This window comes from Enhydra lutris, unplaced genomic scaffold, assembly GCF_002288905.1.
Source record: "Enhydra lutris kenyoni isolate GAN:26980312 unplaced genomic scaffold, ASM228890v2 scaffoldscaffold11, whole genome shotgun sequence".
NCBI lineage: Eukaryota > Metazoa > Chordata > Mammalia > Carnivora > Mustelidae > Enhydra > Enhydra lutris.
Window position 1 is genome coordinate 13,707,013 of NW_019154095.1, and position 21,153 is coordinate 13,728,165.

General features: G+C 47.2%; 1 protein-coding gene across 1 annotated transcript in view; it reads left to right on the top strand.

Moving 5' to 3' along the window:
• LOC111144452 (teneurin transmembrane protein 3) overlaps window positions 1–20,336 on the top strand; it is a 494,164-nt gene extending 473,828 nt beyond the window's left edge. The window contains exons 23-28 of the mRNA XM_022498770.1: window positions 448–623; window positions 1,882–2,117; window positions 9,424–9,720; window positions 12,831–14,442; window positions 17,342–17,472; window positions 19,581–20,336. Of these exons, the coding sequence (XP_022354478.1) occupies window positions 448–623; window positions 1,882–2,117; window positions 9,424–9,720; window positions 12,831–14,442; window positions 17,342–17,472; window positions 19,581–20,336 (3,208 nt within the window). The remainder of the gene's footprint in view (window positions 1–447; window positions 624–1,881; window positions 2,118–9,423; window positions 9,721–12,830; window positions 14,443–17,341; window positions 17,473–19,580) is intronic.
• Window positions 20,337–21,153: the final 817 nt, after the last annotated feature.

Genomic DNA, 21,153 nt, shown 5'->3' on the forward strand with positions numbered 1-21,153 from the left:
TGTACGTACCATTTTACAAAATTCCGTATAGTCCTAGGACACTGCACTGGAGGGCATAAGTTAGTAAAACTTTAAAAACTGATATAACAGTGAATTAAATCTACTTCGTAAAAAAATATGGCAAAGACTAAGGAATTTAATATCAGTAAACATGTTCCCTTTGAAACAGCAAATGAGACGTGCAGGAGGACTTTGGTCGCACTTCAGAGAAGATGCAGAGGCGGTGAGCTCTTCTGTTTACTCTTGCTCTCGCCGGTGAGGTTTTCTGTGTTAAATAGGCTTTTGATGACTTCAAAGCGTGTTTGAAGCCCTCATTCTGCATGGCTCATGCACAAAGGCAAATATTCTTCCAAATTTCCACGGCTAATATTGCCGCCTCTGACATCCATACGTCAGGAGAGCCTGCCGTTCGCTCTTTAACACCCGGTCGATGCCTCTTTTATGTAGCTATGACAGCGAAGGTCGCCTGACGAATGTGACGTTTCCAACCGGAGTGGTCACGAACCTGCACGGGGACATGGACAAGGCTATCACAGTGGACATCGAGTCGTCCAGCCGTGAAGAGGATGTCAGTATCACGTCGAATCTGTCCTCCATCGACTCCTTCTACACCATGGTTCAAGGTAAACCCGAAAGATGATTGGGAACGGATAACCTTAAATGCCACTAGCACCCCCCATAGAATGAGGTGACCCCATTTTCTAAGATGAGCCGGAAAAGGGAAGGTGAAGACATAAGCCTCTAGAGATGTTGGTGAAACAGTCCCGGGTCTATGGGTAGTGTTCATTTCGTGATACCTACATATCTCAGATCTCCTAGCGCATACTGTCGCTTCCAAAAGCAACTTGGTTACAACTCTTCACATACGCCATCGACCCTTTCTGAGTCATCCGCTGCGGTTTGGGGGAGTGGGTCCTCCTCATGGCCGCAGAAGCGCAGGCATTTGAGACAGAGCACATTCCGAGCCTGCACGCGATGCTGCATTTCCATCCACGTGTGACGCAACCCCTGGAAATTTAATACTAAATTCTGCGTGCCCATTTATGTAATATCTGGACTTTCTTTTTTGCCGTCCCGTCCATAGACGTGTATATCCAATATATTCATGATGGAACTCCCTGCCCTATTCCTTTTTGACACAATCTTGGAAAAACCTGTGTACCATGACTGTTGCAATTGTGATGTCAGCTCCAAGAATAATTACCAAGTATGGGCTAAACTTCTTTGAACTCATTAGTTTTACCAATTCTCCCAACAAATCTCTGCAGTCATCTAAAATTATTCTTACTTAAATTCCTATCTTCTCCAAATGGTCCAATATCACTCAAAAATTTTAAATCAAGGCAGGGGTTTTTAAAAAGTAGAAGATGGCTTGCTTTTTTAAAAATCAGTTTCAGGGGAATATCCTCTCATCTTTTTGGTATACAATGTACGGAGATGAAATCTTTGCAAAAGATGTTTAATAAACGAGGGAGGGATGGGTGTAGGGGAGGGGGGTCTTCTGAGACCCTGGCAGGGACAGTAAAGACACACCAGCCTCCCGAGGGAGCACAAAGGTGCCTTTTGGCAGAACTTGCCCTGCACATCTGTGGAGACTGACCCCTCATTTATTCCATCAGGCAAATGAGGAAGAAGTGGAGAAGGATTTTAAATTCCCCTGAAGCCTGCCTTTACTCTCCCGCCCATTCTGTTAACAGCACGAAAACACCAGAAATCAAAGTTGTTGATTTCTGTGATACGTTGTAAAAGGACATCACTCGGTACTTTTTGTTTCCCGGTCCGCGGAGTTCGGTCAACACTTCAGGAGTGTCTGTCGCTGCATGCCCCACGGAGGGATTAATTCATAGTTGTACCTTCTGTTTTCCGCTCCTTGTTTTTCAGATCAGTTAAGAAACAGCTACCAGATCGGTTACGACGGCTCGCTTAGAATCATCTACGCCAGCGGCCTGGATTCGCACTACCAGACCGAGCCACACGTTCTGGCCGGCACGGCGAACCCGACGGTTGCCAAGCGGAACATGAGTCTTCCCGGCGAGAACGGGCAAAATTTGGTGGAGTGGAGGTTCCGGAAAGAGCAAGCCCAGGGGAAAGTCAACGTCTTCGGTCGGAAGCTTCGGGTAAGCCCGGCCAGAGAGCAGGTGACGCTGCCCCGCTGTGCGCGTGGGCGGATGCCGTGTCCCCCAGGGAGGGTGCCTAGCGCTCGTCCCTCACCATCGTCATCCGCCCAGAGCCACACGCGGGGCAGAGATCCCCGCCCGCCCGAGGTATAGCAACCGGCAGGCCAGTAGATGATTCGGAATAAAAGCTGACTGTTGCAGCAAAGCTTTTTCTCAACATACCTGTGGTTAAAAATCAGTTCTTCCCTGAGACATCAGGCAGTTGCATGGAGCCCAATCCCAACTAGCCTGGACGTCAGTCCGTGGTCGTTTTACTAATATTATCCTGATCATCATCTACTTCTCCTTTAGCCTCTCAGTAGGGAGGGATGGCTTCCTAATGTGGGGATGAGGGTAAATGAGGGTGAGCTTAAATATTGAAAGTTTTCCTGATCATTAAGAGATGGGCTGGCCATGGAAAGGCGGAGTCTTTCTCTGTAGCCTCAATATTTTTAGAGTATAGATGGGACACTTGGAAGAATATCAGTGGCAGAACCTGTCACCTCCTTGCTATTGATTTATATTGTCTTTATGAGAAATGCAATGATATTTCTGATTTTGCTGGTGTCATTGATCTTTGCAAGATGTTCTCTGCATTACCTTGTCAGGTGTTTTTTTTTTCTTTTTTCTTCCTCTCACATTGGGGGCCAAATATATCGAGAAGGCAAGCTGTGGTTTATGACAGCTCTTGGGTGGAGAACATAGATTAGGTACTAAAACACAGGTTCCACGAAACCACCTTCAGACCACTATAAACTGAACCTGATTCATTCGTTGTATTAGCAAACAGATTTCGGTTTATCAGATAAATGGAGACAAACATTCCTAAAATTACTTCCCTTTGCCATTTAAAAACAAAGGACTGAAAATCAAGAGAGAGAGAACAAAACACAGAGCATACCACTAATATCCTTTCTCCTGCACCAAAAATGGCTGAATTATTATTAGAAGAGGCCAACATGATTTACCTTGACACTCCTTCAGGGTAAGAAACAGCTAATACATGCTGTCTCTGGCTATTTCCAAGAAACAGAAATAAAAGAATGAACGATCAGTGGGTCACATGCGGTCTGTCTCCAGCTTACAGGTCACATTCTGATTTCACTTCAAGTTCAAGGCAGGTGTTTGGGACTCTAAATGCATGACCTTCTGGCACCAGTGCTATGTGCTCCCACCTCGCCCACCTCCCACGCTACAGGAGCCAGGGTGGCCTAGCTCTAAGCTGCCTGGCTCAGGAGTTGTGGCAGGCAGGAGCGAGGGGACGCTGGAGAGGGACTTGTTCCAAGAGAGAAGTGAGGAGAAAAAGCAAGAGAACCCTAGAGGGAAGATTAACAGTAGAGTTGAAGGTAAAGTGACAGGAGAGAAAACCAGGGGCTGACTTGTTTCAGGTCCCTTTCCTAGGGTTGGTGTGTCATCTAAGTGGACTCCGGCCCCTGCCTTTCCCTCTACCGAGCCTAGGAGTCAGTGGTGGCTGCCCCCTCCTATGACTTCTTTCCAGGAACCCTGCTTCCTTGGGCCACTGCGAACTGGAAGCTAGTTCACGGGCTTTATCTTATCCAGCTCTCCCTATAATGGTCATGATGTTCGTGGACACATGCCCGTGCGCGCGCGCGCGCGCACACACACACACACACACACACACACACACACACAAACACACAACCACACCTACCCTTGGACACAGGACTTCCTTCACCAAAAGATACAAAGATGCTGCTCACACTTGTGCTCCCCTATCTCGCATACCAGAGAAGACAGCACGGACTAGAATTCCAAAAATGTGGGTTCTAGATCAGGCTCCAGTGTGGGCTAATAATAAACCTTATGGAAAAAATCGTATCATCTCTGAAACCTCATTTTCCTTATGTAGATCATGATACTCTAGACAGGATACAAGTAATATAATATTGCGATGATATCATAATGTTATGACATTATATTGGCCGTAGATATAGGCTTCATCGCATACCCACATAATGGGTAAAATACAGTGTACCCTGCCCTGTGTGCAAGTCACATAATTGTCGCAGAATCAAATGAGACAATGTGAAAGTACTTTACAAGTGAAAGGCATGATTACATATTCCCTAACCGGGAGAATCTCTACCACAGGACGTGCATTAGGCATTTATACCCGCGCAGTGGGAAGATAGGAAAGAGCTGCTTAGCACACTTGTTAGGAAAACACAGCAAGAGTATGCGACATGCTTTGCCCGGGAACCGACTGCAGAATAGGTTGCCTTCTCTTCTTTGAGACAAGCCAGGTGTAAGCATGTCCTCTGTTTCTTTGTAACGTGGCTTTTCTGGGCATTAAAGGAAATCAGGAGGAGTAGAGGAAAAGAGGAAATCCTATCTCGTGTCTCTGGTTCTCTGCCTGATTCAAAACGAAGCAGACACCTCACTTTGCCGGAAGAAGAAAAGATAAGAGCCCCCGGGCAGGGGTGTTCATTCCTTCTAAACAACAGGACCACGAGGCCATCGCAAGTTGTTTCAGAGAATGTGCTGCTTAAAGTGGCCTATTCAGCCACGCTGGGAGGAGACTGCCGGCTGATCTGGGATTGCTCTCAGAGAGACAATGCCAAGATCACAAGGGAGGGTTTCTTACTTTCAAGATAAGATTGGAAGTGCCCCTCTGACTGCTAATTACATTCCTCTGTGGTTCTAAAGGAGAAATTCTAGGGAGAGAGTGAGGATAGGAAAACCTGGTTTAAGGCCTAGACCGGAGTCTGACCAAATAGGGAAGAGAAGTAAAGGGGGGACGGACCGAAGGCCCTCGAGGCACTTGGGACCAGCCTGGAGAACCGCTCAGCTACATCTCACCCATTCCTGAAACAGAGAACATTCCCCCTCTTACCTTCCATGATTTCCTAGCAGAGACTGCTTTTCATTTTTAAGGTATTTGCCTAAATTCAGCGAGGTGCCCGACACTGAGTGGGCGCTCAAATATTGATTCAGTGAGTGAAGGAGGAAAAGCCGGCCCTGTAATACAGGTTATCTCGCTGCATCTCGATCCCAGGGAGAAGCAATATGAAGAGCCCATCCTTGCAAATGTTTGACTGCTGGACACAAACCTAACTCTCCCTGGATGACGTAGCCGTAATAGGGCACCACATACTGTAGTTTAAAAAGTTTTTGAAAGCAAAGTGTAGAGAAGGAAAATTAACAAGAGACTAGCAACGCGGAGAGCATTTTCTCTGAAATGTGCATTAAGGGGAAAGGGAAATACAGTCAGAAATCACAAGCAAATGAAATCGGGAGAGATGTGGGAAAACATTGCAAACTAAAGATTCCAGATCTCGTTTGTTTGTGGCTAAGTTTAAAAAAAAAAAAAAAAAAAAAAACCCAGGCATAAAATTTGTTTGTCCGTCTCTTATGTTTGTAAATATCCCTCGTTATTGTCAGTGCTGGACTTTGAAACCAGCCTTTCATCCATTACCAAAAAACAAAACAAAACAACTGCTATGGTATTCTAAAAAGAAAGATATATCTTCTAAACTTGCCCAGAATTCAGATGTTTAAAGGGGAAAAAAATAGTGAATCACTTAAAAAAGAAACTCTCAAAATTTGGAAGTCAAAATTGTGTTTAAAGGCATACGTGCAGGGATGCCTGGGGGGCTCAGTCGGGTAAGCCTCTGCCTTCAGCTCAGGTCATGATCCCGGGTCCTGAGATCAAGCCCCTTGTAGGGCTCCCTGCTCAGCGGGGAGTCTGCTTCTCCCTTTGCCCCTCCCCCTGCTCATGCTATCTCTCTCACATTCTGGCTCTCTCTCTCAAATAAATTAAAAAATAAAATAAAATAAATAAAAGCATGCATGCATGTGAGAGCATACTTGAATCTAATTCTGCCAGCCACGTTTGCCTGATGTGCTATTTGTCACTCGAAGTCGAGCGTCGTAGCCCGGAGTGGGACGGTACCATGCTGTCAGCGCCGACATGCAGAGACACACAAAACAGTCTGCAGCCAGCTGATGTTCCAACAGGGACACGGGGGCGTCGTGATGTTGTCACCAAGCGTACTGGGTGATGAGCCAGCCCTTACTCACCTCCCCCTGTAACATTCTGGATACGTGAATATAATCCGATGGCGCTTGGTGTCTTTAAACATAAAGATGTTGTTTAACATCTTTACGCCTCAGTTTTTCAAGCATTCTGGAAGGAAGATGATCGCTACCCCTGTTCCCGGACACTGTGATTTCCTCACAGTCATGCTGGACGTGATCTTAGAAAATGGGGGATTTTCCGTGCTTGCTTAAAAGAAATGCTATGTATCACAAAGGACTTGATGGTGATCTCATCTCCAAACACAGCATTTGGACTCATTTTTATATAGCTGGAGGTACAGTAATGATCTGTTATAAGGTTTTTCATCTTAGATGAACTATTCAATTTAAATTGATATTTTTTATATTAAAACTATTTATTAAAAGGCCACTGGGACATGGAAAAATGCTGGTCCTTTATGATTGTCCAAAAAAAAGGGCGGGTAGAAATGTTGCCATAATTTCATTAAGGTACAGTTAAGTAGGACTGTGTCCTAGAATGGAAATGTCCCTTGACTTCTGCACTTTGTTTATAATACCAGAAGGAGAAAGTTTGGGCGAGTATGAGAAGAACAAAGGAAACAAAAGATCTGTTAGTATCTTTGAAATTTTACATATTCAATAACAATGACTGGTGTCTGGAAACAGTCAGAATGGTTGAAACTTTGGCTCGTGTTGGGAATGCGGGGGAAAACACAGCCACATGCTAATTCTTTCCTCATTGCTCCAGTCTGAGGATGCAAGAAAGGCATTGCACCCGGCGTATGTCTAGATGAAAAGAAAAACTGAAATTTGTATGCAGATGTTCCGTCTCTCGATGCTTCTAGACGTTTCCATATGGCGGCATGTTGGGTATGGTGGGGCACACGGGGACTACCATGTGATTGCCACCTGGATGCTTTGGGGTTGCGTAGCCATATCCACAAACCAGAGGAAGAGGGGGGCGGCAGGGTGCGGGCAGTGGGCAGAAGGGCCCTTGCTGCTCTTTGCCTAGCTCCCTTTAATACCCCACGGTCTTGCAGGCCTGCGTCCAGATTGCTCCTGCTCTAACCAGAGGCAGCACTGCAGAGCTCAAGGGTGGTTAAGGAATGCAATAAAGAATTGAAATACAAATTAAAATGATACAAAGTAAATGCAAACAGATGGGGCAGTCCTGTGGGCCACACGGTCCACAGAAACTGCGCAGGCAGTCGGACGTGGCTGGGCGAAGCCGGAAATCACCTACGGGAGGAGGAAAGGGGGGAAAACCTAAACATTCTGAGGTTGCTGTGCCTTTTGTTTTGTTTTGTTTTGTTTTGTTTTTTAAATCACAATCAGAGAAATACATTCTGGAACCGTAGGAAACCATTTAGTGCAAAACCTCATCCTAAGGCATCAAAAGTTTTGTGCCAAGATAATAAGGTGAAGAACCAGACCCAGCCAGCGGAGTACTGAGTTCATTTGCTCTCAAATCAAACCCTTCTACAGGCTTTAAAGCAGATATTTGTAATATTAGCCAGCAGCTTCAAGGTCCGCAAAGCATTCTGCAAATGTAACCTCGTGCAGCCTCACAGAAGCCACAGGAGGCGGGGACCAACATGCGGGTGTTTCCCTGCGGGAGAACGGAAACCCCGACGGCCTTGAGCCGGCCAGACAGAATCCAGCCACATCACCAGCACAGCCAGAAGGTTCTCATCTGAGCACCTCACAGATGGACAGACAGCCTCCGAGGGGCCAAAGCCCAAAGTCCTGCCACCTCTAGACCCTATCAGGGACGGAGATGGGGCTCCTCCCCACAGCGCACACACGCCTTACACTCCAGGTTCTGCTGCGGCAAGGCGCTGGGTCTGCACAGACGGAACCGGCACACGGAGATCTCCGGATTGCCATCCGGGCTCCACCGTTTCTCACCTTCTGGGACTCGTCTGTCTGGGTGCTCTTCTGCCTCCAAAAGCAGTTCACCTAGTTTACTCCATGGACGACTTTTTGTGGTGTATCTTTACCTTTCCATACCTTTCCCCAGACGCTGGACATTATGATTTGCCCCTTGAACAGCCGACTGGAAAGTTCAAGGTCAAACAGTCTCTTTCCGTGGGGCTTGGTTAATGTCAACGGTAAGATGACAGATTCGTTTCATCCCGGAGTTTACGTAAATACACAGGCTCATTGTGTATGCGCACACATTGGTGTGGGTGTTGCTGCAGAAGCGGCGTGTGTGCCGACATGTGTGTGACCGATCAGCGGCAACTGTCCATTTTGAAAGTTCTAACGAAGACGTGGTCGTGTAAAATTCAGACGTTCCCATTTAACGTTTAACAGTCCAACAGGCAGGGCACATTTTGTTATGTCTGGGCTATCGCCGTCCGAAAGCTGCCGTCTTGCTGGAGAAGATGCACTCTTAGGGGGTCCTCAGCACCCCGCAGACTGTTTTCTAAAGTAGAGTGTAACCGCGGCCACATTCCCATCGCAGTCACCGGTGCTGGCTTGTGTGTGCCTTGGATCCCAGGCAGCAACCGCCAAACGTGGTCGGAGATTCCGGTCATGGCACAGAGCCACACAGAGACCCGATTACAGCAACACGCCGCGAGATCTGTACACTGAGCACAAAGGTCGGACCCTGTAGATGGGGAGTGAAGCATCTGAGGTCGCCGCCAGTCGGCCAGATGTTATTAAAGGGAAAGGCATTCTGAAAACGTGTGACATTTCAGCACAGGGCCAAAAGCAATGATGTGTTTGTAACCTCCTGCTATTTAGACGCATTAATAATTTACAGTAATGTGGGTTCCAGCTTCTACTTAACTGTTCCACAAAGGGCTGGAGTCACACTTACTGTTTTTATTTAATATAGCCAAGATTAATCTACTGAGCCATTATTTTCCCGTGTCTTGTGGACGGAGGGGCTTTGAGTAATTTACGGAGATGTCATGTTGACCACCTCCATATCTTCTGAACAAACTTCAAAGCAAATACGTTTTGGTATTTTTCTTATCGGTTGCTTAAGTTTACAGCATCTAATTGAAAAGGTTTTGAACAAATGCCAGGCTGTCTTTCTGCCTAATGAAACCTTTTAAAGGCGCTGCTAATCTACTGCCTTGCACTTGTACCCAAGAAGTTGCTAAATTAATTTACTGACAAAGAGAATCAATCATCATAAAGGGTGTTTAAACAATAGCGGGGACTCTGAAGAGTAATAAGGGGCTGGCGTGGGGCTGGCATGACTTACGCTCTCATCCTGTTTCTGTTGTAACAGGTTAATGGCAGGAACCTCCTTTCGGTTGACTTTGATCGAACAACAAAGACAGAGAAGATCTATGATGACCACCGTAAATTCCTGCTGAGGATCGCCTACGACACGTCAGGGCACCCGACTCTCTGGCTGCCCAGCAGCAAGCTGATGGCGGTCAATGTCACCTACTCGTCCACCGGCCAGATTGCCAGCGTCCAACGGGGCACCACTAGTGAGAAAGTCGACTACGATGGCCAGGGGAGGATCGTGTCTCGGGTCTTCGCTGACGGTAAAACGTGGAGCTACACGTACTTGGACAAGGTATGCCCGCACCGTGAGAGTCAGAGGAGGGGAGCGATGACTGGTCTTTTTCAGTGACACCCAGAGCCCCGCGGGGGAGGAGAACGGGGGGCCTGTGACGGGGCTCCGTTTATTATTCTGAGTATCAGTATGTGAGTCGCATTGGTACATCGGTGATGAATTTCTGCATTAGCGAAGTAGTTTCTCCTTAGTTAAGTTCTACTACTGGAGACCCTTTTAAGTGATTTATGCCACAAACAAACAAGCAGTTATGCTGTCCACCTGCCAAGATTCTGCGTCGACAACATTCACAAATTAGACCTTGAGCATGTAAGTCATTTGTAAATCATCTCCGAGCTGGCTCTTTCGTTTGAGAAAGAGCCTCACGTTAGCGCTGCCCGTGTGTCCATTCTGTGCTGTTGCCGGCAGAGCGTCAGCATAACCACAAAAAGCGTGGAGATCCTATCTATGCATTCTTCCAAAAGAGGCTATTTTTCAGAAAGCCGCATCTCGGGCACTCTGCGGCATCTCTCCTTTCTTGTGCATATAAAAGGTGTAGGCCTCCCCAGGAAGGCTTTCCTCCATCCTTAGGCACTAAGCACGACACCAAAAAAGACCTAAACTTACCCGTGTGCAAAACCCTCAGTCATACTCTGAGAGGTTTGGGACAGTGACTGTGCTGCAGAGGGATGAAAGCGCAGTAAAGGGACAGGGAACAGGCCACCTCCCTGTAATTCCCTCTGTGAAAAACAAAATCCACCAAAGAGCAAATTCGTGGAACGTTTCATTGGCCCTTGAGACAAACTTGAGTCCTAGGGAGGGTTCTGTTTTGAGTTCCAATGCCTGTTGCACTTGCCCACCAGGCACGTGGCAGCCCGAGTCACAAACGCAGTGGTCAGTGCCTCCAGCCTTACACGCATCGGCTGGAGTGACCTGTCCCCCCGGACACTCAAGTCCGGGCCGCTGTTGTGCTCACCTCACGCCGTCTCGTTCTGCACAACTCTGCTCAGTCCGCACCCAACCCTGCTGCCCGGCAGTCATTCCGTCTACCTCTAGACGGCCTCCACCCAAACTAGCCTTCTGGAGAACCAGTGTCAGGTTTGAGGCTCCCCACGGATGCCTCCCAACTTGGGAACCCTTCCCCTGGGTGCCTACTTGCCAGTCTCTTCTCTCGAAAACCTCGTCTGCTCATCTGCTCCCCTCCGAAGAGACTCCCCTTTGAGACAGTGGACCGGCCCACCAGATGACCGTTTCCCTCCTCAGTAATCATCACTCTCCACAGTTACTCCAACGGTGATTTCTTGAGAGACCACAGAGGAAGCCCCCCTGCACACATACCTTCCTGGGAGCCAGTCCTCGTGCCTGGAAAACACGTCACCCTCCAACCCAACAAACCCAAGACAACTTCGTCCTGAAGAAACGGGGAGTGGGTCCCCACTTCATCCTGAAACACTTTTCCCAAAGTAACTTAATTATGCACATTACAGAGACATGTAACAGAAATACCCAGACCCTAAAAATTGATAGTGATCATGGGGAAATGTTTAAAAGGAGACAGAGAGCATGGCCCTGATAAGAGCCACTGTCAGGAGAAGACACCATCAGTAACTGAGGTCACATTCATGTATCAGTGGGGATCAGAAAAGCCAGCAAGTGCTTTCATCCTGTCTCTCAAATCCCTAAAATCCACCAAACCATTTCCATTCCCTTGCTAGGATAGGCACCCTAAACCCAGACTTCTTCATAGCAGAAGTAGTAACATTTTACTAACTACCATCAGATGTGATTTTAAATGACTACACAACTAGCTACTAATTCCTGTGAATTCAGCAATCATCCAAGTCTTCCATGGCGCAGTGGAAACTATCAGGAACGGTTCTCAAGACACCTACTGCACAGCTAGCAGCCAAAGACTGCCCTTAGATAGGCCCACAGAGGAGACACTACAGAACTTGTCATGCAGGCTGCTTTCAAAGATGGTGGACAGTAGAGAGAAAGGGAATGTGCCTTGGACAAGGGATTATGTGTTTCTCTGGCAAAAGCAAAGCTAAGTTCCAGGAGGGTTCCTAACATACCCATTGCCCCAGATCTGCCATCATTGCATTTGGTCTAACAGGGTTTGGGGGAAGTTTCCGCAGAGGAGAGCATCGCCCATGCTCTGTATTACTACTGAGCTACATTATCCGTGATTGAGCCTCAGGGTTGAGCTTCTCTCATGCTGCCCTAATAAATGATCGTCTCATGTCTTTCTGCTATTCCTTGCAAAATAAGCAGAGCTCATTTTAATTTATATATTTATTCACTGCGTTATTTAGCACCAAAGTGGAATGTAGCCCAGAAACCATTCTTACACCAGCTAAGACATGAATCAGATTTGGTACTTGCTAAAGGAAATTTCAAAAATGTAGATTTTATTGTCATTCCAGATGACAGGTAAGAATTTGCAAACAAACCAACCAAGAAAACCATACCCGGATCCGTATTTCAATTAAGGGCCTTTACAGCTCTCGTTCACCATGTGATTTAGCGATGTTTGTTGACATTGATGCTTTATATGCACATTATCCATTTTTTATTAATTTTAGGTCGCTTCTTCATAAAGTAATATTTTGAATGCTTTACACCTCCTCCCCCACGCGCTGGAAATTAAAACATGATTTGAGTGGCTCTTCAGTCAAATGAGGGGGAAAAGCCACCTTCCCAAATAATTGCTGATTATGGGTAGGGTTGCTTTGCCCCTGTGCTGTTTTCTCCTTGAAACGTTGTCTTTAGAGCAGCTTTGTGCAGTCCTGTGTTGTGACTTAGCCCCAGCCATCGGCAGTCTGCTGCTCGGCTGTGGACGCCTAGGAGAAGAACGGTACAGTCAGGACAAGTGGCACCTTATGGATCTTGAGCCACTAACTGCAGAGCCCCTCGCAATGAAGCATCCGAGCACATCAGGCCGGGGCTTGTTAACAACATGTAAGGTCAAGGAGAACACCATTAAAATGAAAATCATTTTCTCGAGCGAAATGTTTCTGTGTATTCGCAGTCACAGGATGTGCTTTTGCTTACCCGCCGCCCCCACCGCGCCTGCCCCTCCCCCACCGCGGGTCACAAATACTGAACAACGGTCTGTTGTGTCTTCGCAGTCCATGGTCCTCCTGCTTCACAGCCAGAGGCAGTACATCTTCGAATATGACATGTGGGACCGGCTGTCCGCCATCACCATGCCCAGCGTGGCTCGCCACACCATGCAGACCATGCGGTCCATCGGCTACTACCGCAACATCTACAACCCCCCTGAGAGCAACGCCTCGGTCATCACGGACTACAACGAGGAGGGGCTGCTTCTGCAGACGGCCTTCTTGGGAACCAGCCGCAGGGTCTTGTTCAAGTACCGGAGGCAGACCAGGCTCTCCGAGATCCTGTACGATAGCACGAGAGTCAGTTTTACCTACGATGAGACAGCGGGAGTCCTCAAAACCGTCAACCTCCAGAGTGATGGTTTTATTTGCACCATCAGGTACAGGCAAATTGGCCCCCTGATTGACAGGCAGATTTTCCGCTTTAGCGAGGACGGGATGGTCAATGCGAGGTTCGACTACAGCTATGACAACAGCTTTCGAGTGACCAGCATGCAGGGGGTCATCAATGAAACACCTCTGCCCATCGATCTCTACCAGTTTGATGACATTTCCGGCAAAGTTGAGCAGTTTGGAAAATTTGGAGTTATATATTATGATATTAACCAGATCATCTCCACGGCGGTGATGACGTACACAAAACACTTTGACGCCCATGGCCGCATCAAGGAAATTCAGTACGAGATTTTCAGGTCACTCATGTACTGGATTACAATTCAGTATGATAACATGGGTCGGGTGACCAAAAGAGAAATCAAAATAGGGCCCTTTGCCAACACTACCAAATACGCTTACGAGTACGATGTAGACGGGCAGCTCCAGACTGTTTATCTAAATGAAAAGATCATGTGGCGCTACAACTACGACCTGAATGGAAACCTCCATTTGCTGAACCCGAGTAACAGTGCGCGTCTGACACCTCTTCGCTATGACTTGCGAGACAGGATCACTCGCCTCGGGGATGTTCAGTATCGGTTGGATGAGGATGGGTTCCTGCGTCAGAGAGGCACAGAGATCTTTGAGTACAGCTCCAAGGGTCTTCTGACTCGAGTTTATAGTAAAGGCAGTGGCTGGACAGTGATCTATCGTTACGATGGCCTGGGAAGGCGCGTGTCTAGCAAAACCAGTCTGGGACAGCATCTGCAGTTTTTTTATGCTGACTTAACTTATCCCACAAGGATTACTCATGTCTACAACCACTCGAGTTCAGAAATCACTTCTCTCTATTATGATCTCCAAGGACATCTCTTTGCCATGGAAATCAGCAGTGGGGATGAATTCTACATTGCATCAGATAACACAGGGACACCATTGGCTGTTTTCAGTAGCAATGGGCTTATGCTGAAACAGATTCAGTATACTGCATATGGCGAAATCTATTTTGACTCCAATATTGACTTTCAACTGGTAATTGGATTTCATGGTGGCTTATATGACCCACTCACAAAATTAATCCACTTTGGAGAAAGAGATTATGATATTTTGGCAGGACGATGGACAACACCTGACATTGAAATCTGGAAGAGAATCGGGAAGGACCCAGCTCCTTTTAACCTCTACATGTTTAGGAATAACAACCCTGCAAGCAAAATCCATGATGTGAAAGATTACATCACAGGTAAGCAATTTTTTTTCCCTTTCCAAGTGCAGAATTCCTTTAATCCTTATATGAATACACACAGTAACTAGAGTTGCTTTCTTTAGCCTTACACTTTACTCCTGCAAAATCAAATGCCTAGCCTTTTAAATGCATTTATTTCTCTATGGAACCATAGAGAAACCAGAAAGGGAAACTGAGGCATCGTTTGTTACTTCCTATTCTGTCTCCAATGCCCAAGGCCACAATTTTCTGAAATGATATGGAATCCAGTCCCTTAAGGAAGGGAGGTGACATGGGGCTGTGGAAAACAGGATGAACTTGGGAGCCCCCAAATTGGAATTCTGATCCCAACTCTCCTTTAAGTCATGTGGCTTGATAGATAAGTCACAAGTTTTTTTAATCTGTTCCCTTAACAATGAAATGGGGAGCATAATGTCTCCTTTAATGATATAAGATATATGCAATTCTGCTTTAATTACTACCTTACATATGTGTAATGTTGGTTTTTCTTTTACACATGTGTGAGGTTCTTTTTTTTTTAAGATTTTTTATTTCTTTGACAGAGAGATCACAAGTAGGCAGAGAGGCAGGCAGAGAGAGAGGAGGAAGCAGGCTCCCCGCTGAGGAGAGAGCCCGATGCGGGGCTTGATCCCAGGACACTGGGATCATGACCTGAGCCAAAGGCAGAGGCTTTAACCCACTGAGCCACCCAGGCGCCCCCATGTGTGAGGTTCTAATGGAGGAACCGTGAAACACAGCAGAGTGTGATTCACCATCTCATTCCTGGGATGTCTGACTCCCCTCCACCATCACCTCAGGGCAATAAAAGAAGAGTTTCTCCCACCACTTGCTTCTCCAGAGGGTCCTGTTTCTGTTTTCACTACAGTCTTCGTGCTATTTGGAGCACCAGTTTTTGCTTGTGGCACTACTAATAGACATGCTAATTTTTCCGCCAATAGGGGGTGGGTCATAAGACCTTTGCAAGTTTCAGGCGTGATCTGACTGAAACATCTCATCCCACTTCTGCCACCACCAAACCACCAGCATGAGAGACAAGGTCTTTGAAGGCACTGCTCTAATTCCCTTTGGTTCCTGACTTCTCCGCTCACCCTGCACTCAATGGATTCTGAATCCTTCTGATCCCACCTTCCTTTCCTGACTTAGACTACCATGTGACCCTCTCTGCCATGTGTATGCTTCCTGGAAGAAGGTTCTTTCCTGTTTTCTTTTTTTGGTTTTAGTTTGATTTGGGGTTTTCTGTTTTGTTCTGGCTTGTGTTAGATGCTCCTTCAGGCTGTCTCTTCTCTTGCTCAGTATTTGAGGCATACTGAGATGCCTGTTTTCTCAGTTCTTGGTACAGCTCTCAAAAGGCTGCCCCCTGTTCATTTCACGTCTGCTCCGTGCTTTCCCAGACTGCCAAAACTTGTCAAGGCTCTCCTCCTTGTGAACCAGCTGACACTCGCCTCTTTCACAATCCTGGTTCAGCAACGCTCTCATGGAGTTCTCCTTCAGCTCTCTCAATACACGTCGGCATCCGAGTCCCATTATTTTGGCAATACTTTTCCATACTTAAGACCCTGTGATTTTATGTTTTTACTGTTACACAGACATTATTCATAGTAGGAGAAACTGCCCCCGACACTACCATTCAGGGGAATTTCCTCCAAAACATAAGGCCCCTGTAATTTTAAATACACTCACACACACACACACACCCAAAAAAGTAACACTCTCTCCCCTACGTGATGAACTTGGGATTTCTCTCTCCCACCACCACCACCCCTCCTTTTAAAAGAGGGAGAATACCACTGGTTCTATAGCCATATGATGTTTGGACAGAGGACCTGTCAGTCTGGCGATGAGGTGAGAGTTTGTGCCCTAAAGGAGGAAATAGGAAGCAAGTGGCTCTCCATCATTCTGACAAGCAGTTTACCACTGGTTATTTAAGAGGTGTTGACAGGGGCTGCCTGAAAGGCAGGAAAGCCCACAGCTCCTGAATCCATCCTCTCCTAGCAACATGGACTGCAGTGAATGCCATAGCAGCACTTTCTGAAAAACATCAAAAGAGAGATGGAACAGCATAAAATATATTAGGTGAAATGCAATTTCAAATTTTCCAGCAATGTGCTTAATATATAAAATAATCTACACCCAACTGTACTCATAAAGCTGCAAGCCTGCTGAGTAGTTCTGTAACATTATAACCTTCAGAATAGAATAAAAGCCTTATTCTGAGCTTAATGGCTTTTGGAGTCACATGGCAATATTTTAAAATACCATTTTAAAGGTTTCCAGGTTCTCTCCCCAAAAAGTTCATCTCCACCTGTGCCCAAGTGCACCTTTGAAGTCAGAGCTGATGGTAATCTGGACTTCTGTGCCCTTGGCCAGTTCTGCCAGTTTTCAGCATTCCTCTTTGATTAAGAATCAACTGTTGATTTTAATTCTCTCAATTTAGGGTTTTTATTAATAGAAAATGGGTTGTGGAAGCTGTATATCCTTGGGCAATCGCTTTTGAAAGCTAATAACACTCAACTTCTATTTAAGACCAGTCTTGACTAACTACCACTTCCCTCTGTTTTCCTCGGTGGCCGCTCTTTCATGCTGCTGGGCATTGTTATTACCCCTTTTCATCACGTATTATAAGCCCAGGATGCCACCTCACACGTGTGACACTTTGCCTAGTCTCAGCGAGTAGCTACCAGACTGTGTTTTCCGTAGCCCTTGCCATCACTCCGTTATGGAGGCTGGTGGCTTCCAGTCTGGAAATAGTGGGATCGGAATCGGAGAAGGCAGGCAAACATGTGGTCCTCTTCAGGCTATTGTTTGTGAATTGGGGGTTTTTTTAAAGGTAAGAATTTCAACGTATGAAAGCACAAAATAACTCTAACACTGTTCGTTTTGAACAATCTTCTCCTAGATGTTAACAGCTGGCTGGTGACATTTGGTTTCCATCTGCACAATGCTATTCCTGGATTCCCTGTTCCCAAATTTGATTTAACCGAGCCTTCTTACGAACTTGTGAAGAGTCAGCAGTGGGATGACGTACCGGTAAGAAACAAAAAGCAAAACTGTGAAAAGGTGACCAATGGCTGAGCTGTGGCGTATTTACCCATTTAACCAAACTGCTCTTGTCAAAGTTGGGCCAAAGACCGGTTTTCCATTTTTTTGACTCTTTCAGGCTAGAAAAACATCCCACTTCTGTGCAGCAAACCAGGGGCCTGTTAAACAGGCCTAAATCTGTTTTTAGTGATGCTAATAAAAACATAAAAAGACATTATCAGAAGGTAATAAAATGAGGGAGCTCATTTTGGAGCACAAGGTTTCTACAGAGAACCCCCGTGAAAGCACATTTATAGCCCTTGGGACCTTAAGGCAAAGATACAATAAACGGGAGGGTCGGGGATTCGTATTACAAATGAGCAGCCCACAAACAATGCCGCAAAGTTCAACTCCTTTAAAATCTGAACAGTGCTTCATGGGAACAGATTGAAAATAAAAATAAAATGTCCTCTGATTAAGCTCCATCTGCAACTAGGTGTTTATAGAATTTTCCTGAAAATAACATTTCAGGAGGCCTGTAATTGTTCTGAGAACTAAAATAAAAGAAAAAGAATGGAAAATTGCAAAGTCAAAGCTGCCATTTCAGAAAATGGCCCTTTTAATTCCTGTCTTTCGGAGATCAGAAAGAAATGTACAACAAAACACTAGAATTTCTAACTAAAAGCAAGAATAATTAAAGATCAAGAAATTGGGTTACCCCGTAATGATAGAGAAGAGAGTGCAGAGTTTCTTAGAAAGATTAATCCCCTCCCCCCCTTGAGCAATTTCCTGTAATTTCAGTGACTACAAAGAGTAAAGCAATCATGGCTGAAACACACTCACAGACACACACACACAGTGTATTCAGTGCCAATACCTCTGTTTTCTGGTAGGTGTTTCATACTTCACATAAAACAGTTCCTTCTTCGAGATGTCACCTTTACATTTAGAAAGCAAAACCCATCATGTTTCCAAGGTCTGGGAGCCATTTTCACATTTCGAATTGCAAATATATCTACACTGATAAAGTGTCATGACGACACACTGAAGTTTCCCAAGGCATCTGAACAGGCACGTCCTAATAGTGTCTGACTTTCCAACATGTCTGCGAACACTTAAGTCTTACTGTACAAATGGACTTGCCAACTCTCCTCCTAGGCAGCCTCCTAAATGTGGTTCAAGTTCTCTGTCAAGAGAAGCGCAGGGTAAGGACAGCTTAGGGAATGGCTGGCAAAGACACTGGAGGCCACCTCAAGTGCAGAAAAAACAAATGTTTCTTTCACTGCTGCAGATGAAACAGATGTTTGGGGGGAAACACCGGCCAAACATCTGGCAGTAGGAGAAATGGCTGAGTTCAGACGCCCCCAATTCAAAACACTTGCCAGAGTCGATGGTCCACCGTCCCTGTCTCCAAAAAGTTAATGTTTCCCTGAAGTAATAGACACTCCCCTCCAGCTGTCCCACTGCCCAGTGGGCCCCGTACAGTCCGCTTCTGCAGGTAGCGCTGGGGAAATGCAATTGAAAACTGTGTTTGCTGGAACAGAGGACAGAGGTTCCCTAAACGAAAGCACAGGAATTTCAAAGCCTATGAAGTAGGACGCGGTGGTCCCGCGCGGAGTACCCCAGCCTTTCAGACCTTTGTGTGCGTTGACCGCTTCCTCCCCGGGCTCCCAGGGAAAAAGCCGCAGTGACCCTGAGGAACGGGGTTCCCCAAATGCGATAGGCGTGGGAAAGGGGCATCCAGACACTAAAAGAGAAAAGCTGAAACCATGTTGTGCCCACGATGGAGACTAAAAAGCTCTTAGCTAATACATGATGAAGTCACCTCTTTTTCCGTTTCAAAACTGATTTGGATCAACTTCAGGGGAAGGGACCTTTGAGTGCCTTCCTCCACCCGGAGTTGTTTTTAAGCCCTTTCATCTCTAAAGAACCCACTGAGCTTTTAATAAATGCCTGGGAGCGCTCCACAGACGTCGCCCCACCCCAGACCCCTCTTTTTGGGTTGTCAGGACCGGGCGCGCTGCCAGGAAGCCTGGCTCCCGGGCAACCAAGAGCTACAGATGTTCTCTAAACCGTGTCCCTCCCCGCCCCCCACCCCGTCTCTGTTTGCTTCTCAGCCCATTTTCGGAGTCCAGCAACAGGTGGCGAGGCAAGCGCAGGCCTTCCTGTCCCTGGGGAGGATGGCCGAGGTGCAGGTGAGCCGGCGCAAGGGCGGCGGCGCGCCGTCGTGGCTGTGGTTCGCCACGGTCAAGTCGCTCATCGGCAAGGGCGTCATGCTGGCCGTGAGCCAGGGCCGCGTGCAGACCAACGTGCTCAACATCGCCAACGAGGACTGCATCAAGGTGGCGGCCGTGCTCAACAACGCCTTCTACCTGGAGAACCTGCACTTCACCATCGAGGGCAAGGACACGCACTACTTCATCAAGACCAGCACGCCCGAGAGCGACCTGGGCACGCTGCGGCTGACGAGCGGCCGCAAGGCGCTGGAGAACGGCATCAACGTGACCGTGTCGCAGTCCACCACGGTGGTCAACGGCAGGACGCGCAGGTTCGCCGACGTGGAGATGCAGTTCGGCGCGCTGGCGCTGCACGTGCGCTACGGCATGACGCTGGACGAGGAGAAGGCGCGCATCCTGGAGCAGGCGCGGCAGCGCGCGCTCGCGCGGGCCTGGGCGCGCGAGCAGCAGCGCGTGCGCGACGGCGAGGAGGGCGCGCGCCTCTGGACGGAGGGCGAGAAGCGGCAGCTGCTGAGCGCGGGCAAGGTGCAGGGCTACGACGGGTACTACGTACTCTCGGTGGAGCAGTACCCCGAGCTGGCAGACAGCGCCAACAACATCCAGTTCCTCCGACAAAGCGAGATCGGCAAGAGGTAACCCCCCGGGGCCGGCGGCCGCGCCCGGGACAGGCGGCCACCCCACGCTGGCAGGGGGACCGGCCGGGGGCGGGGCGCCGCGTCCCTCCGGAGCCTCACCCACGCCTCTGCTCTGCTCGGATTTTTCTGGAGCACAATCCGAAGCGGACTCTCCGACGCGGAAGAGCCTTCCGGGAGACCCGGACTGCTATCAGAATGAGAAGACGACGACGAAGAAAATCCACACAAAAAAAACAAAAAACTTTTTTTCTGAATGACCTTAAAGGTGATCGGCTTTAAAGAATATGTTTACATATGCATATCGCTGCACTCAGTCGGACTGGAAGTATTAAGAGGAAAAATAAATAAGGGAAAGAAAGGGGGAAAAAAAAAAAAAGGCCTAAACATGTTGCGCGAGGCCCTCCGTTCCTTGGAGGCACTGTATCTAAGGTAAAAACAAAATGCATACAGTGTTTCCAGATACGACCGAATTGCCGACCTTTGCTTACAAGAAGTAGCCTCTCTGCATAGGATGTGATATATATCTCTGTTAATTTTAAAATGTGGGGCAAAATTACTGTTTGTAGACAACCCAGCTGCTTTCCCTGTGCTGCTTTGTAAAAAGACATTGGCACAAGCGAGTTCTGCTCTGGCGGGGATTTCATAATGGATTTTACAATGCTAACGTGGTTTGCCTTGGGGGGAAAAAACTGGCAAATAGAATCCTTGTCACTGATAAGCAAAGGAAACCCTGATTTTTTTGTAAATTATGTGAGACAAGTTGTTTATGGATTTTTATATGAATTACGATTTACTGTACATCAAATATTAGTCTCAGA